Raw genomic sequence first — 16,727 nt, forward strand, 5'->3', positions numbered from 1 at the left:
GTGTAGGTGACATACCTCCCCTGACCATGCTTGGAGGACCATGTGTCAGTAGTCATATGGACCTTTGCCCCAACACTAAGTGACAGAGATGCGGTGACTTGGCTCTGCACATGCTGGTACAGGTGTGGTATTCCCTTCTGTGAAAAAAATTGGGTACCTTCCACTGCGGTGTCCCAATTGCTACAAATTTGTGGAAGGCCTCAGAGTCCACCAGCTGGTATGGTAAAAGCTGGCGGGCTAAGAGTGTAGACAAGCCAGCTGTCAGACGCCGGGCAAGGGGGTGACTCGGAGACATTGGTTTCTTACGCTCAAACATGGCCCTCACAGAAACTTGGCTGGGGGCAGATGACCAGGAACTGGTGGTCAAGGTGGAAGGCAGAGTGGAGGGTGGTTGAGATGGGTCAAGGACAGCAGAGGTAGAGCAGTAAGATGCAGGACCAGAAGGAGGGTGGCTTTGAGTTTGTCTGCTGCCTTTGAGGTGTTGCTCCCATAGTGCTTTGTGTTTGGCGTTCATGTGCCTTCGCATAGCAGTTGTACCTATGTGGGTGTTGGGCTTCCCAAGATGAGATCAGCAGGACAGCTGCCCACAGCAGCTACATACAGAGCAGTAGAAAGTAGATTACTAGTCAGCAAAGCTACCTAAACTCTCCCTCAAATCCCTGCACAGCTCTCTCCCTATGTGCTAATACAGAGCAGTAGAAAGTAGATTACTAGTCAGCAAAGCTATCTAAACTGTCCCTCAAACCCCTGCACAGCTCTCTCCCTATGTGCTAATACAGAGCAGTAGAAAGTAGATTACTAGTCAGCAAAGCTATCTAAACTGTCCCTCAAACCCCTGCACAGCTCTCTCCCTATGCTAACTCATCAAGCACACACAGGCAGAATGTAAAATGGCTGCTGGGCTTCGGTTCATATATGTGTAGCCCACTTTTGGTTATTCTGTGCTGCTACCTGCTGATTACTGTATTTTGGTGCTACAGGAGTCCCGAGCCCCCGCTTACTATGGGGGTTTACAGGGATTCCTCCCCTTAAAGGCATGCCTCCACCCAGGGCTGGTCTTGTGGAACTATAACCCACACCCTGGGAACTTAATGTTTCAGTAGTACCTCTGCTTGGGATCCACACACAGCCCCCGGTACCTTGCCCCTCCCTGGGGTAGTTGCTTACCGGCAGGTAGGTGATCCTTTGTGCAGGAAAGATCCAGTTACACAGATTATATGATGAATCAGATAGGTTGCTTTATTCAGGCAGAACCTCTCCAGGAGTGGCATATCATTCATACACATGCAGGGCATATCTCCTTACATCTCATTGAGAACCTTTTCCTGTTGGGCAACTCACGGTACTCCCACCAAGTGTTCCCTTCTAGGTGATCTCCCCGGTACTCGCGCCAGGAGGCACCCCCTCTTGGAGTCCTCCCCGGTACTCACGCTAGGCAGCCTCACCACAGGCGACCCACCCCGGTACTCACGCCTAAGCCCCCTCAGATCCAGACTCCTGGACTAGCGGTGACCTTGTCCACCTACCTAGCCACTTGTGGCCCTGCACTCCAGCAGACGTAATGCTGGGGGGTCTTAACCCCACTACCACTCCTGGAGGGGCAATATCCACCCATTCTAGCTAGGTGACCTACATATCACTCCTAGAATGATCTCTTACAGAACTACTATCTCTAACTGTACCTGGGGTACTCCTTACTGGAGTAGTCCCAACATGTCTGGCCAACAGCACATGGCTGCTTCCCTTATATGGGCCTATGCACCACCCTGTGGCCATAACCCGAACTACAGGTATACTCCCTGTTAACTATTTAGAACCCAGTCATCCCAGTGTCCCTGTTAACTAGCACCACCCTGTGGCCTGTCCTAGGGGTGTCTGTCCTAAGGGCCCATTTTTGGTAAACCCCTACATATGGAAGGGAGTGGTCCAGGGGGGGTCCAGGAGGGAGATTTTCCTGATTGGCTGCCATGTATCTGCTGGCTCTGGGGTGAGAGGTCAAAATTTGGCACCAGCTAAGGCAAACCCAAAATTGCAAACATCGCTAATGATGTTAGTTCGCCGGTGAACAGTTCGCTACATCTCTAGTTGCCTCATCTCCCAGCCATACATGTAACAATTATAGTATGAAACGGTAATATCAGTGCATATAAGGCCACCTAAATGCTAGTTTTACAAACAACTTACAAACAACTATCACCCAATTATTTCACCAGTCACAGTTGTCCTGTTGCAAAGAGAAAAGGCTGCTGGTTTGGGGCAAGTAATAATAATGGGGGATTTTAATTACCCCGATATGGACTGGCCAATACTACCAGGGCAGTAAATGGGAACACGTTTATAAGCTTATTGCATGGCAACTTTACCTCACAGGTTGTTGAGGAGCCAACCAGGAACCATGTTACAGTATATTGGATCTAATGATATCTAATAGAATGGTTCCTAGTGATAAAGAAGTCTGCGGGACGTCACAGGTTCCCCTTGAGACTTTTTTTACAGTAGAAACTTGTGAAATACAACATATCTTTATTTTTGTCCACCATCAATTTTGCAGGGTGGTTGTTAAGTGAATCTTCTCATTTTCTCTCCCTTCCTTCCTCTTTCCCCCACAGAGTCTCTCTGTCAGTTCTCAGCTAAAAATAAGTCAGCAAGTGGCTTGTCTTCTATTTTCTTTTTCTTTATTAGAGCTGTGCAACAGTATGAACTGTGTGGAGATGTTGGGAACCCCTACTCCCCAAATGGCACAGTTATCCACCAAAAATCTAGACTTACTGTAAGGAGCCCCGGGCGATCGGTGCGTGTCCCTACCTGTATGCTCGCCGCTCCCTGGGCTCCTGCAGTTAGGGGTGAGACTGTGTGCAGCCTCCATGGACGTGACTGGTCTACACGCGCAGTAATGTGGGCATGCTGATGTCACTAGCTGCGCCAAATTCAAACTTTAAAGGCGTTACTCTGTTCATTTCAAGTTGCCCAAGCTGGTTCTGTGTTTCTAGATCCTTGCTAAGCTTTGTATTTGACTGATTCCTTGGTTTTGACTCCTTGCCTGACTTTTTGACTACAATTCTTCACTGCCTGCCTCTGGCCTTGCTTCTGCCTGATCCCCTATGTAGCACATTTCTGGAAATAACCTTGGCTGTGAGTAGGATCCCTGTCAGTCCCACTGCAGAAAGTCCAGGGCCCCAAAAGGGCATCGGTGAATACCGCGGTTGGCAGGGCTCTGCTGTGTTGCCTAAGAGGTTACTGCTGGCATTTATGGGCTCCTATACACTACAGTCTGTAGCACTTTCTTTCAGCAGACAATGCAGTTGTATGTACAGAATATTACATGATATGGAACAAGTAATTTCATATGGCCTACTAATTGGTATACAGATATCTCCTCATTTGTATTATAGTGGCTTCCTTCTAATGATTAAAACCATTAATCCAAGATAAAAAGGGTAAGTGAGAAGTGTAACTAACATGTTGTTGCTACATGCAACCCTCTCCCCATAGAACAGTAAAGGCAAATGGTCTCCAGTATGAACTCAAACTTTTACACACATTTTCAAAATAAATTTTGGCCACCAGTGGTTCTTTTAGGGTGAGGACACATGGTAAGATTTGTTTCCCGCTGTCTCCTGAAAATGATGTGCCATAGCAAAACATTAGGATTGCCACAAGTAGAACAAATTACTCACAGTGATCCGCTTAATTGCGGGAAATTGCCTTCCTTCGCATTTTCCCACGATTAGGCCAGATTGCTGCAAGTAATGTGATTTACTTGCAGCAATCCTAATGTAGCAAGTCATTTTTGAGAGATTTGTCACCCATGATAGCACAGATTCAACCACCGAAGACAAATTTCACTGTGTGCCATTGCCCTTACAGGAGAGAAGAAGAAGATCAAAATAAATGCTTAACTCAGGTATCAACTAACCCGCAGTGTATCAGGATCTCTCAGTGTTGCTTGAGGCAAGAATTTTACAGTCTACAGTGGGACCTACCTATTGGGGTCATTACAGTCTGGTGGGTGCTGCCTGGGGTACTACCCAATCTACAATATCCTTGGTCTAGCACACAACTGCTCCTACTAGCTCATACTGTCTAGAGCAGTGATCCCCAACCAGTTCCTCATGAGCTACATGTTGCTCACCACCCCCTTTAATGTTACTCCCAGTGGCCTGAAAGTAGGTGCCATTTTTACATTTTTGGCTTGGAGTTTTGGAAGCCCAGAGACACAGTTTTACTCCAAGCAGAGCATCTTGCAGGCCAGCAGCCCCCATGGGGCTACCAAATAGCCAATCACAGCCCTTATTTGGCACCCCCAAGAAATATTTTTCATGCTTGTGTGGCTCCCCAATACTTCGTACATCTGAGTGTGACTCATGAGTAAGAAAGGTTGGGGATCCCTGGTGCAGAGTGTACAATTTATAAAAACTTCATGCACCGTTTCTCTTGACGCAAGCTGCTGTGGGAACCCTGGAGCTACTGTTTGTTATGTGGTAGTTTTGAATATTTTGTCATCTGAAAACCATAAAAATGTGCTGAACCGATTCCTCCTTCTTTAGTACTAAATCATTTCCCTAGACTTCTTTATTTCCATGTTGCTACATAGTTAGAGAGAACTGGATGAACTGGGAAGTTCTTATTATTCAATGAATAAGTTCATTTTTCTATTTTGAGCCAACGGAAAGAACTGGCTACTGGGCCATGGATGTCCAAAAGTGCTAGCGGTTGTGCCATGATTGTGCATGAAGCTATTTGGCACTGAAGCTCTGGAAGCACCAGGTTCCCTGTGATTCTGGGAACTTCTTTTGGATTCCTTTTTTACAGCAGCATAAGTAACAGAAGCTTTACCCTGAATACAAGACAAAATAAGACATATAAGACATAAGACACCAGCAGCTACAACCTGATTACACACAGAATACAGTGCATAAAATTGCCACAGAGCACCCTGTTCTTGCTCTTTACACCTTGCTTTGCATGAAGCACCCTGAGACCCAGCTATTTGCCATCCTAGAATGGAACACCTAGGGGTTGACTTATTAAGTATCAGGTATCGTATCAGGTAACGTTTCCTGCAAAAACGCAACTTTTTCGAGTTTCCCACAAAAACCAGCATCAAAAATCTGAAACGTCTAAAGTTTTGAGACAAAAGAAGGCTCTGTGAGGAAAGGGAAGGGACCTCTGTGTCAGGACTCAAACATTGGTTTGTGTATTTCTGGCTTTGTGCATCTACCTCCTGAGCCACTGGAGGTGCTTTAGGTTGGATCTGACCAATTCTCTTGTATCCTCTCTGCCTGCTCCCTTTCCTCCACCCACCTCATTATCCTCATGTGTTTTGTATCTGGTAATCATGACCCTTTATAAGCCTGTCCCTGACCATTGCACCTTGCTTGCTCATTGTCTTGAGCTCATTTCTGTGATCTTGCCTCTGGTATTGTGCTCCTTGTCCCTGCCTTCTGAGGTTCTGTTCCTGGTTCCTGCCTTCTGAGGTTCTGTTCCTGGTCCCTGCCTTCTGAGGTTCTGTTCCTGGTCCCTGCCTTCTGAGGTTCTGTTCCTGGTCCCTGCCTTCTGAGGTTCTGTTCCTGGTCCCTGCCTTCTGAGGTTCTGTTCCTGGTCCCTGCCTTCTGAGGTTCTGTTCCTGGTCCCTGCCCTCTGAGGTTCTGTTCCTGGTTCCTGCCTTCTGAGGTTCTGTTCCTGGTCCCTGCCTTCTGAGGTTCTGTTCCTGGTCCCTGCCTTCTGAGGTTCTGTTCCTGGTCCCTGCCTTCCGAGGTTCTGTTCCTGGTCCCTGCCTTCTGAGGTTCTGTTCCTTGTCCCTGCCTTCCGAGGTTCTGTTCCTGGTCCCTGCCTTCCGAGGTTCTGTTCCTGTTCCCTGCCTTATGAGGTTCTGTTCCTGGTCCCTGCCTTCCAAGGTTCTGTTCCTGGTCCCTGCCTTCTGAGATTCTGTTCCTGGTCCCTGCCTTCTGAGGTTCTGTTCCTGGTCCCTGCCTTCCGAGGTTCTGTTCCTGTTCCCTGCCTTATGAGGTTCTGTTCCTGGTCCCTGCCTTCCAAGGTTCTGTTCCTGGTCCCTCCCTTCCGAGGTTCTGTTCCTGGTCCCTGACTTCTGAGATTCTGTTCCTGATCCCTGCCTTCTGAGGTTCTGTTCCTGGTCCCTGCCTTCCGAGGTTCTGGTCCCTGCCTTCTGAGGTTCTGTTCCTGGTCCCTCCCTTCCGAGGTTCTGTTCCTGGTCCCTGCCTTCTGAGGTTCTGTTCCTTGTCCCTGCCTTCTGAGGTTCTGTTCCTTGTCCCTGCCTTCTGAGGTTCTGTTCCTTGTCCCTGCCTTCTGAGGTTCTGTTCCTTGTCCCTGCCTTCTGAGGTTCGGTTCCTGGTCCCTGCCTTCTGAGGTTCTGACCCTTGGCCTGTCCTCGATTCTGCCTGCTGGTTCTACTATCTGGCCTGTATATTTTGTCTATATTTGGTTCTGCACCTATTCCTGATTGGCCCCTAAGTGTTGCACTTGTCTAAATGTTGTGCTGCCTGTGTGGGTCTAAAGTCTAAAGTGGGTGGTAAAAGAATGGCACAAGAGTTTTAAGCAATGCAGTGGTACATTGGGTTGCCCTGTACTTATGGCTGTGTCTGGCATACAGTAAGTACAGGGCTCCCTTGTGCCTGTCAGTGCTGTACTGTAGATACATAATCCTTGCCCAGCAGCCCGTACAGCCCATTGCCCCAGCCCCTAAGTCTCTGTGCATGGACCCTAAGGGAGTATAATTCTGCCCCCTCAGTACATTAACCCTTGTGCCTATAACAGTGGTACATGGGAACCATGGAGCATTCATAAGTGAATTATACTTTGCCCACAGCCTTCCCTTGAACTAAAAAATTATCTTAGTTAACTGAGCATTTATACTAATAAAGAAATGGGACTATTCTATGCCTCCCATTTTGACCAATTTTATCCCCAGCCTGGCTCCCCAGAGTACTATTCATTGCCAGATACTGCTATTTTACAGAAAAGGACCCCAGTTATAATGTCATCTAGACTTGTTAACCCATCAAGAGTATTAATATAGACCTGTTGAAGTATCACATTATCATTGACTGGAGGAGAAGAAGTTAAAGAAACTTTTAAAAGTTAAGCAGTTACAGAGCGTTTCTTGTTTAGTCACAGTGCATTGGCTCGTCTCTGTAGATTCAGTGGTGTAACTATAGGGAAAGCTCAGGCCTGTTGCACAGGGGGGCTCAGACTGTGGGGTCTGCTTCCTCTATAGGTATAAGAAGCCCCCCCTCACCAAGCACTCTTACCTGCTCAGTGGGAGCAGCCAGGTATAAGATTTTTAAAATATATATAATAATAATATTATATTAATAACCCCTCTTACTAGGGTCACAGTTCTTTTGAGAAGCAGACAAATAATAAATAAATACAGTTATGGCTTAATAATAAATTCTACATTAGTATAGCTCCCGACAAACACAGAACATGGTGGTCTGGTTCCTTTTCTCTAGTCAGCTGATCATGGCTTCCCTCTGGTCTGTAGCCCTCACATACTGCCCTGGCCACTTCAGATGCAGTTCCCAGATGTTTTCCCCCCCAGGTGCTCCCCTTAGGTACTCCACCCCGACTACTGTCCAGTCCATATTTCATGCAGCTTTTCAGCCACTGCCCCCCATCCCAACTGATCAGATGGGGTTGATAAGAGCCACACCTTGTCTTTGGTCAGTAACTGATGAGAAGACTTCTCATATATAGTAATGAGTTTTTATGGCTCCTGTAGCCAACATACTGCCCAACTGCCATTCACAGAAAAACCCTTTGATATGGGGATTTGCCTTTGGGTGTGACTTGGACAACTGGTTTATAGTAATCAGTAGAACCCCCCATACAGTGTATAACACATAAATATGTATAGATACACAAACACATATGTATATAACACAAATAATGGCACCCAAGATGAGCAATTTCTTACAAATCCCCACATAGAGGGCAAAGGACTTTACAAGGAAAGAGCCCACTAAATACAAAAAAAGTTATAACATTCAGGGACACCCATTAATGTGTAATATGTATTTGTGCTGAAACCCAAATGATATAACACTCACACAGGCTTAAGTTTTGCTGCATTGTCTGTGCACTGTACCCCCCACTTACCCACCTGACACTGCTCCACCCATGTCTGGGCTGGGTCCCATCTCAGGCCTCTGCAGTAACCCATGGCCTTGCAACACCCAACACATTTTGCTTACCACGGTTACCATATAAAAGAGACCACACAAGAAAAATACTTTATTATTTTGGGGGGTGGGGTGAGAAACTCTGTGGCACATTTTATTAATCAGCGTAGCTGGGATTAGCACCTCAATTCAGGGATAGGTGTGACCATAACCAATACTGACTTCAGGAAATTAAAAAGATATAATACACTAAAGTGTACAGCACTATCTGAGCCAAATCACTAGTGAGATGTTTGTCATCTTTGTATCAGTATTTCCCCCTCAGTTTCATCTAAAATAGAGCAACATAGATGTAAGGAGCATCATTGTTTTAGCTGTTTCGTTGTTTTGGACAGGTACAGACCATAAATATAAATGTAGGGACCCATAGGGTTAAGTGCCCTATGGTTTTACTTCCCTACCTCTTCACATCTGTACTGTTATTGGGCAGAGTCCTCTATACTCAGGTTACAGTTGAAACACTATCCCTAATAGGTTTAGTCAGGTTGTACACGCCCCCTTCAGACTGATATAGTGTATGGCAGGAGGGAGTGTCTTCCTCTTTTGGCTGCAGGCTGTGTCCTGAGCAGAACTCCATCTGAGCCTGGACCGGACATAGGCCCAGAAGCCATTTGTACCCTAGAGACTACTCTATTCTCTAGTGAAAGTCGGGGACAGGGCCCCGTGAATGAGAACAAGTCAGCACAGCAGCTCTATTTAACAGCACCCTCTAGGAGAAGTGAGCATAGTCAGTCTAGCTAGAAAGGGCAGCCATTAGCCCCAACAAAGGAGACTCTAAGGGTTTAGCCTACCCCAGGCTCTGTATGCCTTGCTGTAGGGACCACAGTTAAGACAAAGGCTCAGGCAGTACTTATCCCTGAACCACAGTCGGCTGGAAGGGATCCGTTCAAGTAAAGGGCATCCATCCTGGGCTCTCAGCTAGTACTTCTGTACATCTCCATGTTGGGCTATTCTGTCCCTGAAAGTCACAACTGCTATTTACCATTATGATATTTCATATCTGCTGCTTGTGAGTATGTGACAACCCTGTCATACCATTTGTGTCTTGGACCAATAAACCTGTATTATAGTTTACCATAAAGAATCCTCTGGCATCCATTAATATCTATTGCACCACACTACCTCAGTTAGTTGTAGTTCAACTACCCCTCGCTCCATAGTAAATCTACCCATATAGCGGAGGCCCACTCCTAAGTATTAAGTGTCGCATGTAACACATGCTCTATACCATTTACTAGCCCGGGTTTTGCCCTATCCTAGCCAAACAAGTGTTACATTTGGGGCCCAATGTGCTTTTTGAACCGTTATATTCATTCCGGAGCCAAAATTCTAACTGTGCCTCAGTGGTTTTAACTCTCCTATTAAACTAAAGCAGCAGCCATTTTACTCCATCACAAACCAATTTAGAGGCTTCTCCTTGTGCACAAAAATCATGAACAAATAGGTAAGGTCCTCTATAATTTTTCAAACGATAAATGGGAAGGGACGAAACAGGAAAAAATCTTCTACTTTTCTGGAATTTACATTCTTGTTTAACCTGTAAACAGACTCAGGGAAGGGGGGAAATGAGCACAAATTCAAGTGCTGGGAATAATCTCCCCTCATTAAACCTCCGTTTTCATTAGTTTTGGTTCTTTTCATTTGAGAAATCTCTAATTTGAGACTTTCCAATTCATCCCATGTATTTTTTAGACGTTCTCTTCACTCATCCTTTCATTTTGAGTTTTAAGAACATGCTATGGAACCCATGTATTCAACTTTTATTTTGCTTTTGGCATCCCCACCTAGAGGAATTTCAGTTCTCTCTCTCACTGTACCAATTATTATTATTCCTATAATTATATTGCATGGTACCTGGCTATGTGCCCAACTCTGGAACACACATAGCAACTAAACAATTTCTTTTCTGTATGTTTTTTATACAGTATGTGAGGGACAATGTATTGTTATTAGCATTTGAGGGTGAGAAACCTTTACTGCAGACACCCTTTCATTGCCATGCTGTTTCCTAGGTTGTAGAAGTTTAGAAACCTGTTTGTCTGTACTATTCTGTTTCAGTTTATCAGTCCCGTACTCTGCACAATTAGTAATCAATTTAGAAGGCCTGACATGACTAGTACATTCTAGACTAGCCACATTACTTTCAGTTACAGTTTCACATTTCCTACTGCTTTCTTTTATACCATTAGCAGACAGATCTCTACCCTTATTAGTATTATTCTGCCCATTAACAGCTGATACAGGACTTCTTGCTCCTAACTGAGCCTTTAACTCTTTAGTCTCTGTCAGGACCTGCCTGTACTCGATCTCTGGACTCTATATTAGGCAGGTTCTGCATTACTCCGTTGAGCCACTTGAGACCTTGGGCATCCAACCCCGAACATTTTATTCACCCCTCTTTGCTCCATTGTTCAGACTTGTCACCTCCTCCTCCCTTAGTAAGCCCAGGTGGTTGCAATTGGACAATTATCAGGCTTTATAAGCCAGTTAGAAGCAACCCCTGGTTGCTTGTTCATTAAGCCCTTTTATGATCCTGTGACCGTACCTGCCTGACTCCTGTACCTGCCCGTGTTCCTGTGACTGTACCTGCCTGACCCCTGCCTGGTTCCGTTCGCTCCACCCTGTTCCTCGTCTCCTGTCCCTGACTTCTGTTGGATCTCCCGGTATTTGACCTCGGCCTGTTTATTTGACTGCTCTCTGTCTTCAGCCTGCCCCTGACCACTGCCAGTTATTCGGACCCTCCTTGCCTGCTGCCAGTCCTGACCCCCTGCCTGCTTTACGGACTTGTATTGTTTGCCGCCTGCCTCTGACCACGGCCCGTTTTGTGGACTTTGTATTTTCTCGCTCAATTCTTACAATAAATGTCTCTGCATCTCAACATGCCTTATACTTATCTACAACAACGGTACCCTTTATATCCATATTACACAGCATATAGGCTCCTACCTGCCAGCCACCCACCTGTGGCTGCTCCTGACAGTCTCTGATATGCATTTAGAATTATCAGCGCCTACTTTGCTGGAGGTTGCAACCAAACTTTTAATGGTGCCCTCTGCATCCCTCAGCCTCTGTTTGAGCTGCTCATTCTCCTTCTTGTTTTTGCCATTGTTTGCTGGTTGCTAATGGCCATAGCAGCAGCATTTTCAAAAGAAAATTTTAGAGAATCAATCGCATCATTCAAATAACGAATCTTTTCCTCCAGATTCTCTTTCTGCACCGCTAGAGTTTTATCCAGCAGGCAGCAAAAACCAATGCACTTGACATGCACTTTTCTTGGATTGCCCTGGTCACATACGCCTGCGCCCCAGCCCATGGATCTGGAGATCCCTGCATACACTTAATGATCTCCCCTGAGTATGTGACCGTGGCAATCTTTTTAACTAACACAACATCCATTTTTTTTAACAAAACAAGAACCAAAACAACAGAAAACAATCAACTGATTTCCCACACAATATTATACACTTATAAATATGAATTAAATGCCATGCATTGCTCTCCTGCCTGGCTCGCCATTATCTGTAAGATTTTTTTGACTATATATATTATATATTAATAATATAATATTATAATATAATCACCCCTCTTACTAGGGTTATGGTTCATTGGAGAAGCAGACAAATAATCTACACCAATAAGTGTATATTAAAATGAATATATTGAATAGCAATGCTACAATTAAAGGATTATTTAAAACAAAACAATATATTTACATTATTTTCAATTACAAATTAATAATGAAGTCTTCATCATTATCGCTACCAACAAACACAGAACATGGTGGTCTGGTTCCTTTTCTCTAACCATGGCTTCCTCTGGTCTCTCTCACATCCTGCCCCGGTCACTTCTGATGCAGTTCTAAGGTGCTCTCCATGGATGCTCCCCAGATGCTCCTCCTTCCATGACTACTGTCCAGTCCCCTTTTTTTACACCATTTCAGCCACTGCACCCCACATACCAACTGATCAGATGGGGATGATAAGAACCACACCTTGCCTTTGTTCAGTAACTGATGAGAAGGCTTCTCACATACATTAATGAGTTTTATGGCTCCTGTAGCAGCCGTACTGTCCCACCTCCATCGACAGAAAATCCCGTTGCTATGTAAATTTGGCTTTGGGTGTGACTTGGACGACTGGTTTTTAGTAGTCAGTACAACTCCCCTATACACTGTGTATAACACATAAATATGTATAAAGCCACAAACACATATGTATATAATACAAATAATGGCACCCAAGATGAGCAATTTCTTACAACTCATATTCATTCCTTATGGAGGGAGAGATGATTGTCCAGTTATGTGTTTCTTTTCTATTCCCCCCATCACTGCTCGGTCTGTAGATCTGCGTGACTTTATATGGTGAAAGATCAGGAACACTGTCCATATGAATATAATGGGAGCCAATATCAGTCTGATTACATTCAGCAGAGGGAGGGGCTTGTGTCGGCCTGGGAACAAAAACATAAAATATATCAATGAGAAAAGTCAAATTGATGTTGGTAAATGACTAAAACAATCCAGCACAATGTTCCTCGATCTCTGTGGGATTATTTCTTACTTAATATTAGTCTCAAACAGAAATTATAAAGGATTATGAAATCCCATGTGATTATAACCAATGCTCAACACCTAGCCCTGTCCCGTTTCACTGGAAAATTTAAAAGTTAAGTTGTAACCCGCCCTACCGCAATCCCCCAACTGAGTGACAATCGTATAAGAGTCTTAGGGGCACATTTATTAAATCCCGAATTAAAATCCCAAATGGGAAAAATTCGGATTGGATACGATTTTTTCTGAAGATCGCGACTTTTTCGTATCTTGCATTACTTTTTCGTCACTGGCGCTATCCTTCTATGTATGATTTTTCGCAATGGCGACAAAAAAGTCGCGGAAAATGCGTAAATGTCGCAATGGCGACGAAAAAGTCGTGGAAAATACAAAAAAGTCTCGATAGCGATGAAAAAGTCGCAAAAATACCGATCATTACTAAAAAAACGCATTTGGAGGCATTCAGAGCGTGCGTTGATTAGTAAATGTGCCCCTTAGTGTCATGTGTAAACTCACCTGTATTATTGCAAGAGATATATATTAAGTACATCGGGCTCTACTAACCTAAACCTTTGGTTGGGGAAATCTTTAGTGTTATTGTTATGACTGTTAGTGAGGAGGTAATGGATTGGCAGGATGTGTGAATGATGATTAGTGATGAGCGAATCTGTCCTGTTTTGCTTCAAAGAAAAATTAGCGAAGCTATTAAAAAAATTAGCAAAACCGTAAAAAAACAGTGAAACGTGGCTGCCGCGAGGCGAATTGTTTGGCGAAACCTCTGCAGAAAAATTCAGTCCCCTTAAAAAAAAGTCATGGTAGCGTCAAATTGGGAGCGGTCACTCACAAAAAGCCGTGTGCAACAAATGAATTTCTTGGATTTTTCCCCGTTTCACAAATTTTCATGCCGTTTTGCGAATTTGGGACAGATTTGCTCATAACTAGTTGTAAACCCTGCTGCACAGCCGTAAGGCAAGACTGGAATGGAAGTTCCATTCAAGGAAAGGGTTGAGAGTTGCCATAAATGGAACCCACCTGAGATGCTTATAGTGACATTGTTGCTGGTAACACTGAAGATCCTGTTGGATGAAAGTTGGTTCCTGACCTGACACCAGTAGGTCCCAGCATGTTGAAGCTGAGCGGACTCTATACACAGCACTTTCCCAGACTCTCGGACCTGGTACAGTACTGATTCATGTTCAATCGTCTCATTATAAATCCAAAGGAACAGAGGGTTAGTGCCTTTTGCTACAGAACAGGTCAAGCACAGATTGTCTTCTACTATCACTGCAAGTTCATCCTCCCCGGGGGTAATTCTGGCATCTGCCACTGGTTCTGTTAGAACATTAAGATTTCATATTCCCACAGTTACTATCTAAATGAGCAGGAAATTAAAATTTGAGGAAATACTACAGAAAACAAAAGATGTTGTGTGAGTATAAACATAAAACATTATAATGTGAAGCTGTGTGTTCCTACTGTATATGAAATTATGAATTACTAAATTTTTGGTGTCAAAGGGACAGTATTGTACTACCATCCATTTGTAGAACACTTGGGCACAAACTATCCCAAAATCACATAACAGCAATTAAATCAATAGAAAAAAAATATTGAAACCAGCAACATCAGTTCAATAAAAAATGGTCACTATGGACCTTTATATTTGGATTGGCCAAGCTTTAGTTCTAGGTACTGAATCTCTCTGTACAGGCCAAAGAGGTTAAATACCTACTGTATGCTATTATTATTTTATGGTATCTCTGTGAAGAGGCTACAAGAACACATAGGGGTCGTTGCTGCTGAATTGTGCTTAGAATACTTAAGCTGGTATAGTTTGCATGGTATATAGGACTTTTTGTTTGTCACTTAAAGGAAAACTATACTGTCCCCCTACAATATAGGTCTTCATCTTCATCTGCTTCATCTATAATAATAAATGTTTTCATAAAAATATACTTTTTTTAGTAGTATGTGCAATTGGGTAATCCTAAAAAGAAAACTGCCATTTTGACAATTAAGGGCCGCCCCCTGGGATCATAGGAGTCACAGTGCACACAAACAAGCCAAGGCACACATACATGGTAGGCCCCGTCAGCCAATGAATGGGCAGAGTTCTGCCTTTTGCTCCCACACTACTTCCTGTTACAGTTAGAGCTGCATCACTTCCTGTCAGCTGATCTCTGAGGGAGCACACAGCCCGTCACAAAATGGCGGCTCAAGGGAAAGGATGTAAAAGGGCAATATTTACAGATATATATATTCCAGTTCGGTGAGATTCTTTAATGGGCCACTTAACATAATATAAACTAGCTTTCCTTTAATTCAAATAAAAAAATATATATATTATTATGAGCATACATAGCTAATGTTTCCACTGGATTATACTTAAAGAACTATCTAAGATGATACATTTTTTTGGTATCTTTTGGCACAGGCTGTTAGCAAAATTAACAGGATTTCCATACAAAATTTGAACTTAGTGTAGGATAAGTGTATGGTTGGTTAGGTTAAAGTTACTCACCCATCACAGACAAAATAACCCCCACACTGAGCTGCATTTTGCTGGAGAACTCATTTTGCAAGGTACAGTAGTAGGGTCCAGCCATAGAGATGGAGGTGATTGTCACCCGGTATTGTGCCTCTTCTTTCTTTTTAGCTTTACCTTTCCCTATTGAATCATTCCTGTGATAGAACTGATAATCAACTGGGAAAGATCCACTCTTGGACTCACAGAGAAGATCCACAGAATCCCCCACAGCTACTTTGGTAGGACTAAGCTTTAGTTCCACCTTAACTTAACAGAGGAGAAAAAAAAATGTTCATGTATCCGGAAAGATGTAATACTGCATGAACTGAAATGGTCAGTGTCTAAAACAAACACATCAAAGCAGAATGAGACCAAGAATATTCTCTGCAGAGCTACTACATATCAATCAATAACATTAGTAACACATACATAGAAAACCAACGGACAGTGTTGGAATATGATAACCCAGATATGCTTACCACAATTGTGCTTCTACATATCAGTGAGATAGACTGTCATTGGGGCAGTAGCAGAGCAAAAGCAGGAAGACAATTTAAGAGCAATGTCAGATCTTATCTAGAAATGTCTAATGCCCCATGGTACAGAAAATAAATAAACTGGTTCCCGGTTACCATAATTTTCTTTTCCTGGCCCTGCTCCCAGTAGCATCTTAACAACTGGTTTAGCATCAGCAATGACAGAAGAAAAAGACTGGGGTTATAAAGCCCCCTCCCTATTCCTGCTCCCTGCCTTTGTAAAAGCTTTTGGAAAATAAAACTTAACAATTAGCAGGGTGGGAGATGGCCAGGAGAAGAAAATAAGGGTAAATTATTTTTCTCTTTTCCTGGCCATCCCCTCATAGCATCTTAACAAGTAGGTACTGTAAGTACCCAAGCAATCCATAAAGCAATGGAAGAAAAAGGATACAAATAATGAACAAAAACTTGAATGTGGCATGTAAAACCTTGAGACCAAAAGAAGAGTCATTGTGAGAAGAAATATCCAACTTTGCTCTGCAGAGTGGAAGCATTTCTTGCCTTAAGAAGAGTTGAAATGGCCTCACTTGAACAGCCCAGCTCTACCAATCTAACCCTTTTGACTTCTATGCCTTGAGGTTCAGATGTTATGGAAAAGGGATGGACTACTGGGCCCTAAATGATAACATCACACCTGTTCATCAGTTGCAGAAGTTCCTCTATCATTGACCTCCTGAGAAGAGGGTACCATGAGGAAGAGGAGGAGGCTATAACATTCTCCTGGGAAATCAGTACCCTTGAGCTGAATGCCTAAGGCAGTGAGCCTTCTGCTGAAGCATCTGTGTAAATCTCTATCAAGGAGGGTTTATGAAGATGAAAACCATTTAACAAGTTATCTCATATTGAGCTTTGGGAGATCTGATATTTCCAGCCTTCCAGGTCTGGAACAGACTAGAATGTCCAGCCTGCCA

At 43.8% G+C, this 16,727-nt stretch overlaps 1 protein-coding gene across 1 annotated transcript in view; it reads right to left on the minus strand.

Moving 5' to 3' along the window:
- Positions 1 to 11,890: 11,890 nt before the first annotated feature.
- The window catches only part of LOC100495229 (Fc receptor-like protein 3), a 149,844-nt gene continuing 145,007 nt past the window's right edge, over positions 11,891 to 16,727 (minus strand). The window contains exons 10-12 of the mRNA XM_031891842.1: positions 15,275 to 15,547; positions 13,786 to 14,085; positions 11,891 to 12,653 (exon numbers count right to left, since the gene is read on the minus strand). Of these exons, the coding sequence (XP_031747702.1) occupies positions 12,475 to 12,653; positions 13,786 to 14,085; positions 15,275 to 15,547 (752 nt within the window). The 3' untranslated portion in view covers positions 11,891 to 12,474. The remainder of the gene's footprint in view (positions 12,654 to 13,785; positions 14,086 to 15,274; positions 15,548 to 16,727) is intronic.

This window comes from Xenopus tropicalis, chromosome 8, assembly GCF_000004195.4.
Source record: "Xenopus tropicalis strain Nigerian chromosome 8, UCB_Xtro_10.0, whole genome shotgun sequence".
Lineage (NCBI taxonomy): Eukaryota > Metazoa > Chordata > Amphibia > Anura > Pipidae > Xenopus > Xenopus tropicalis.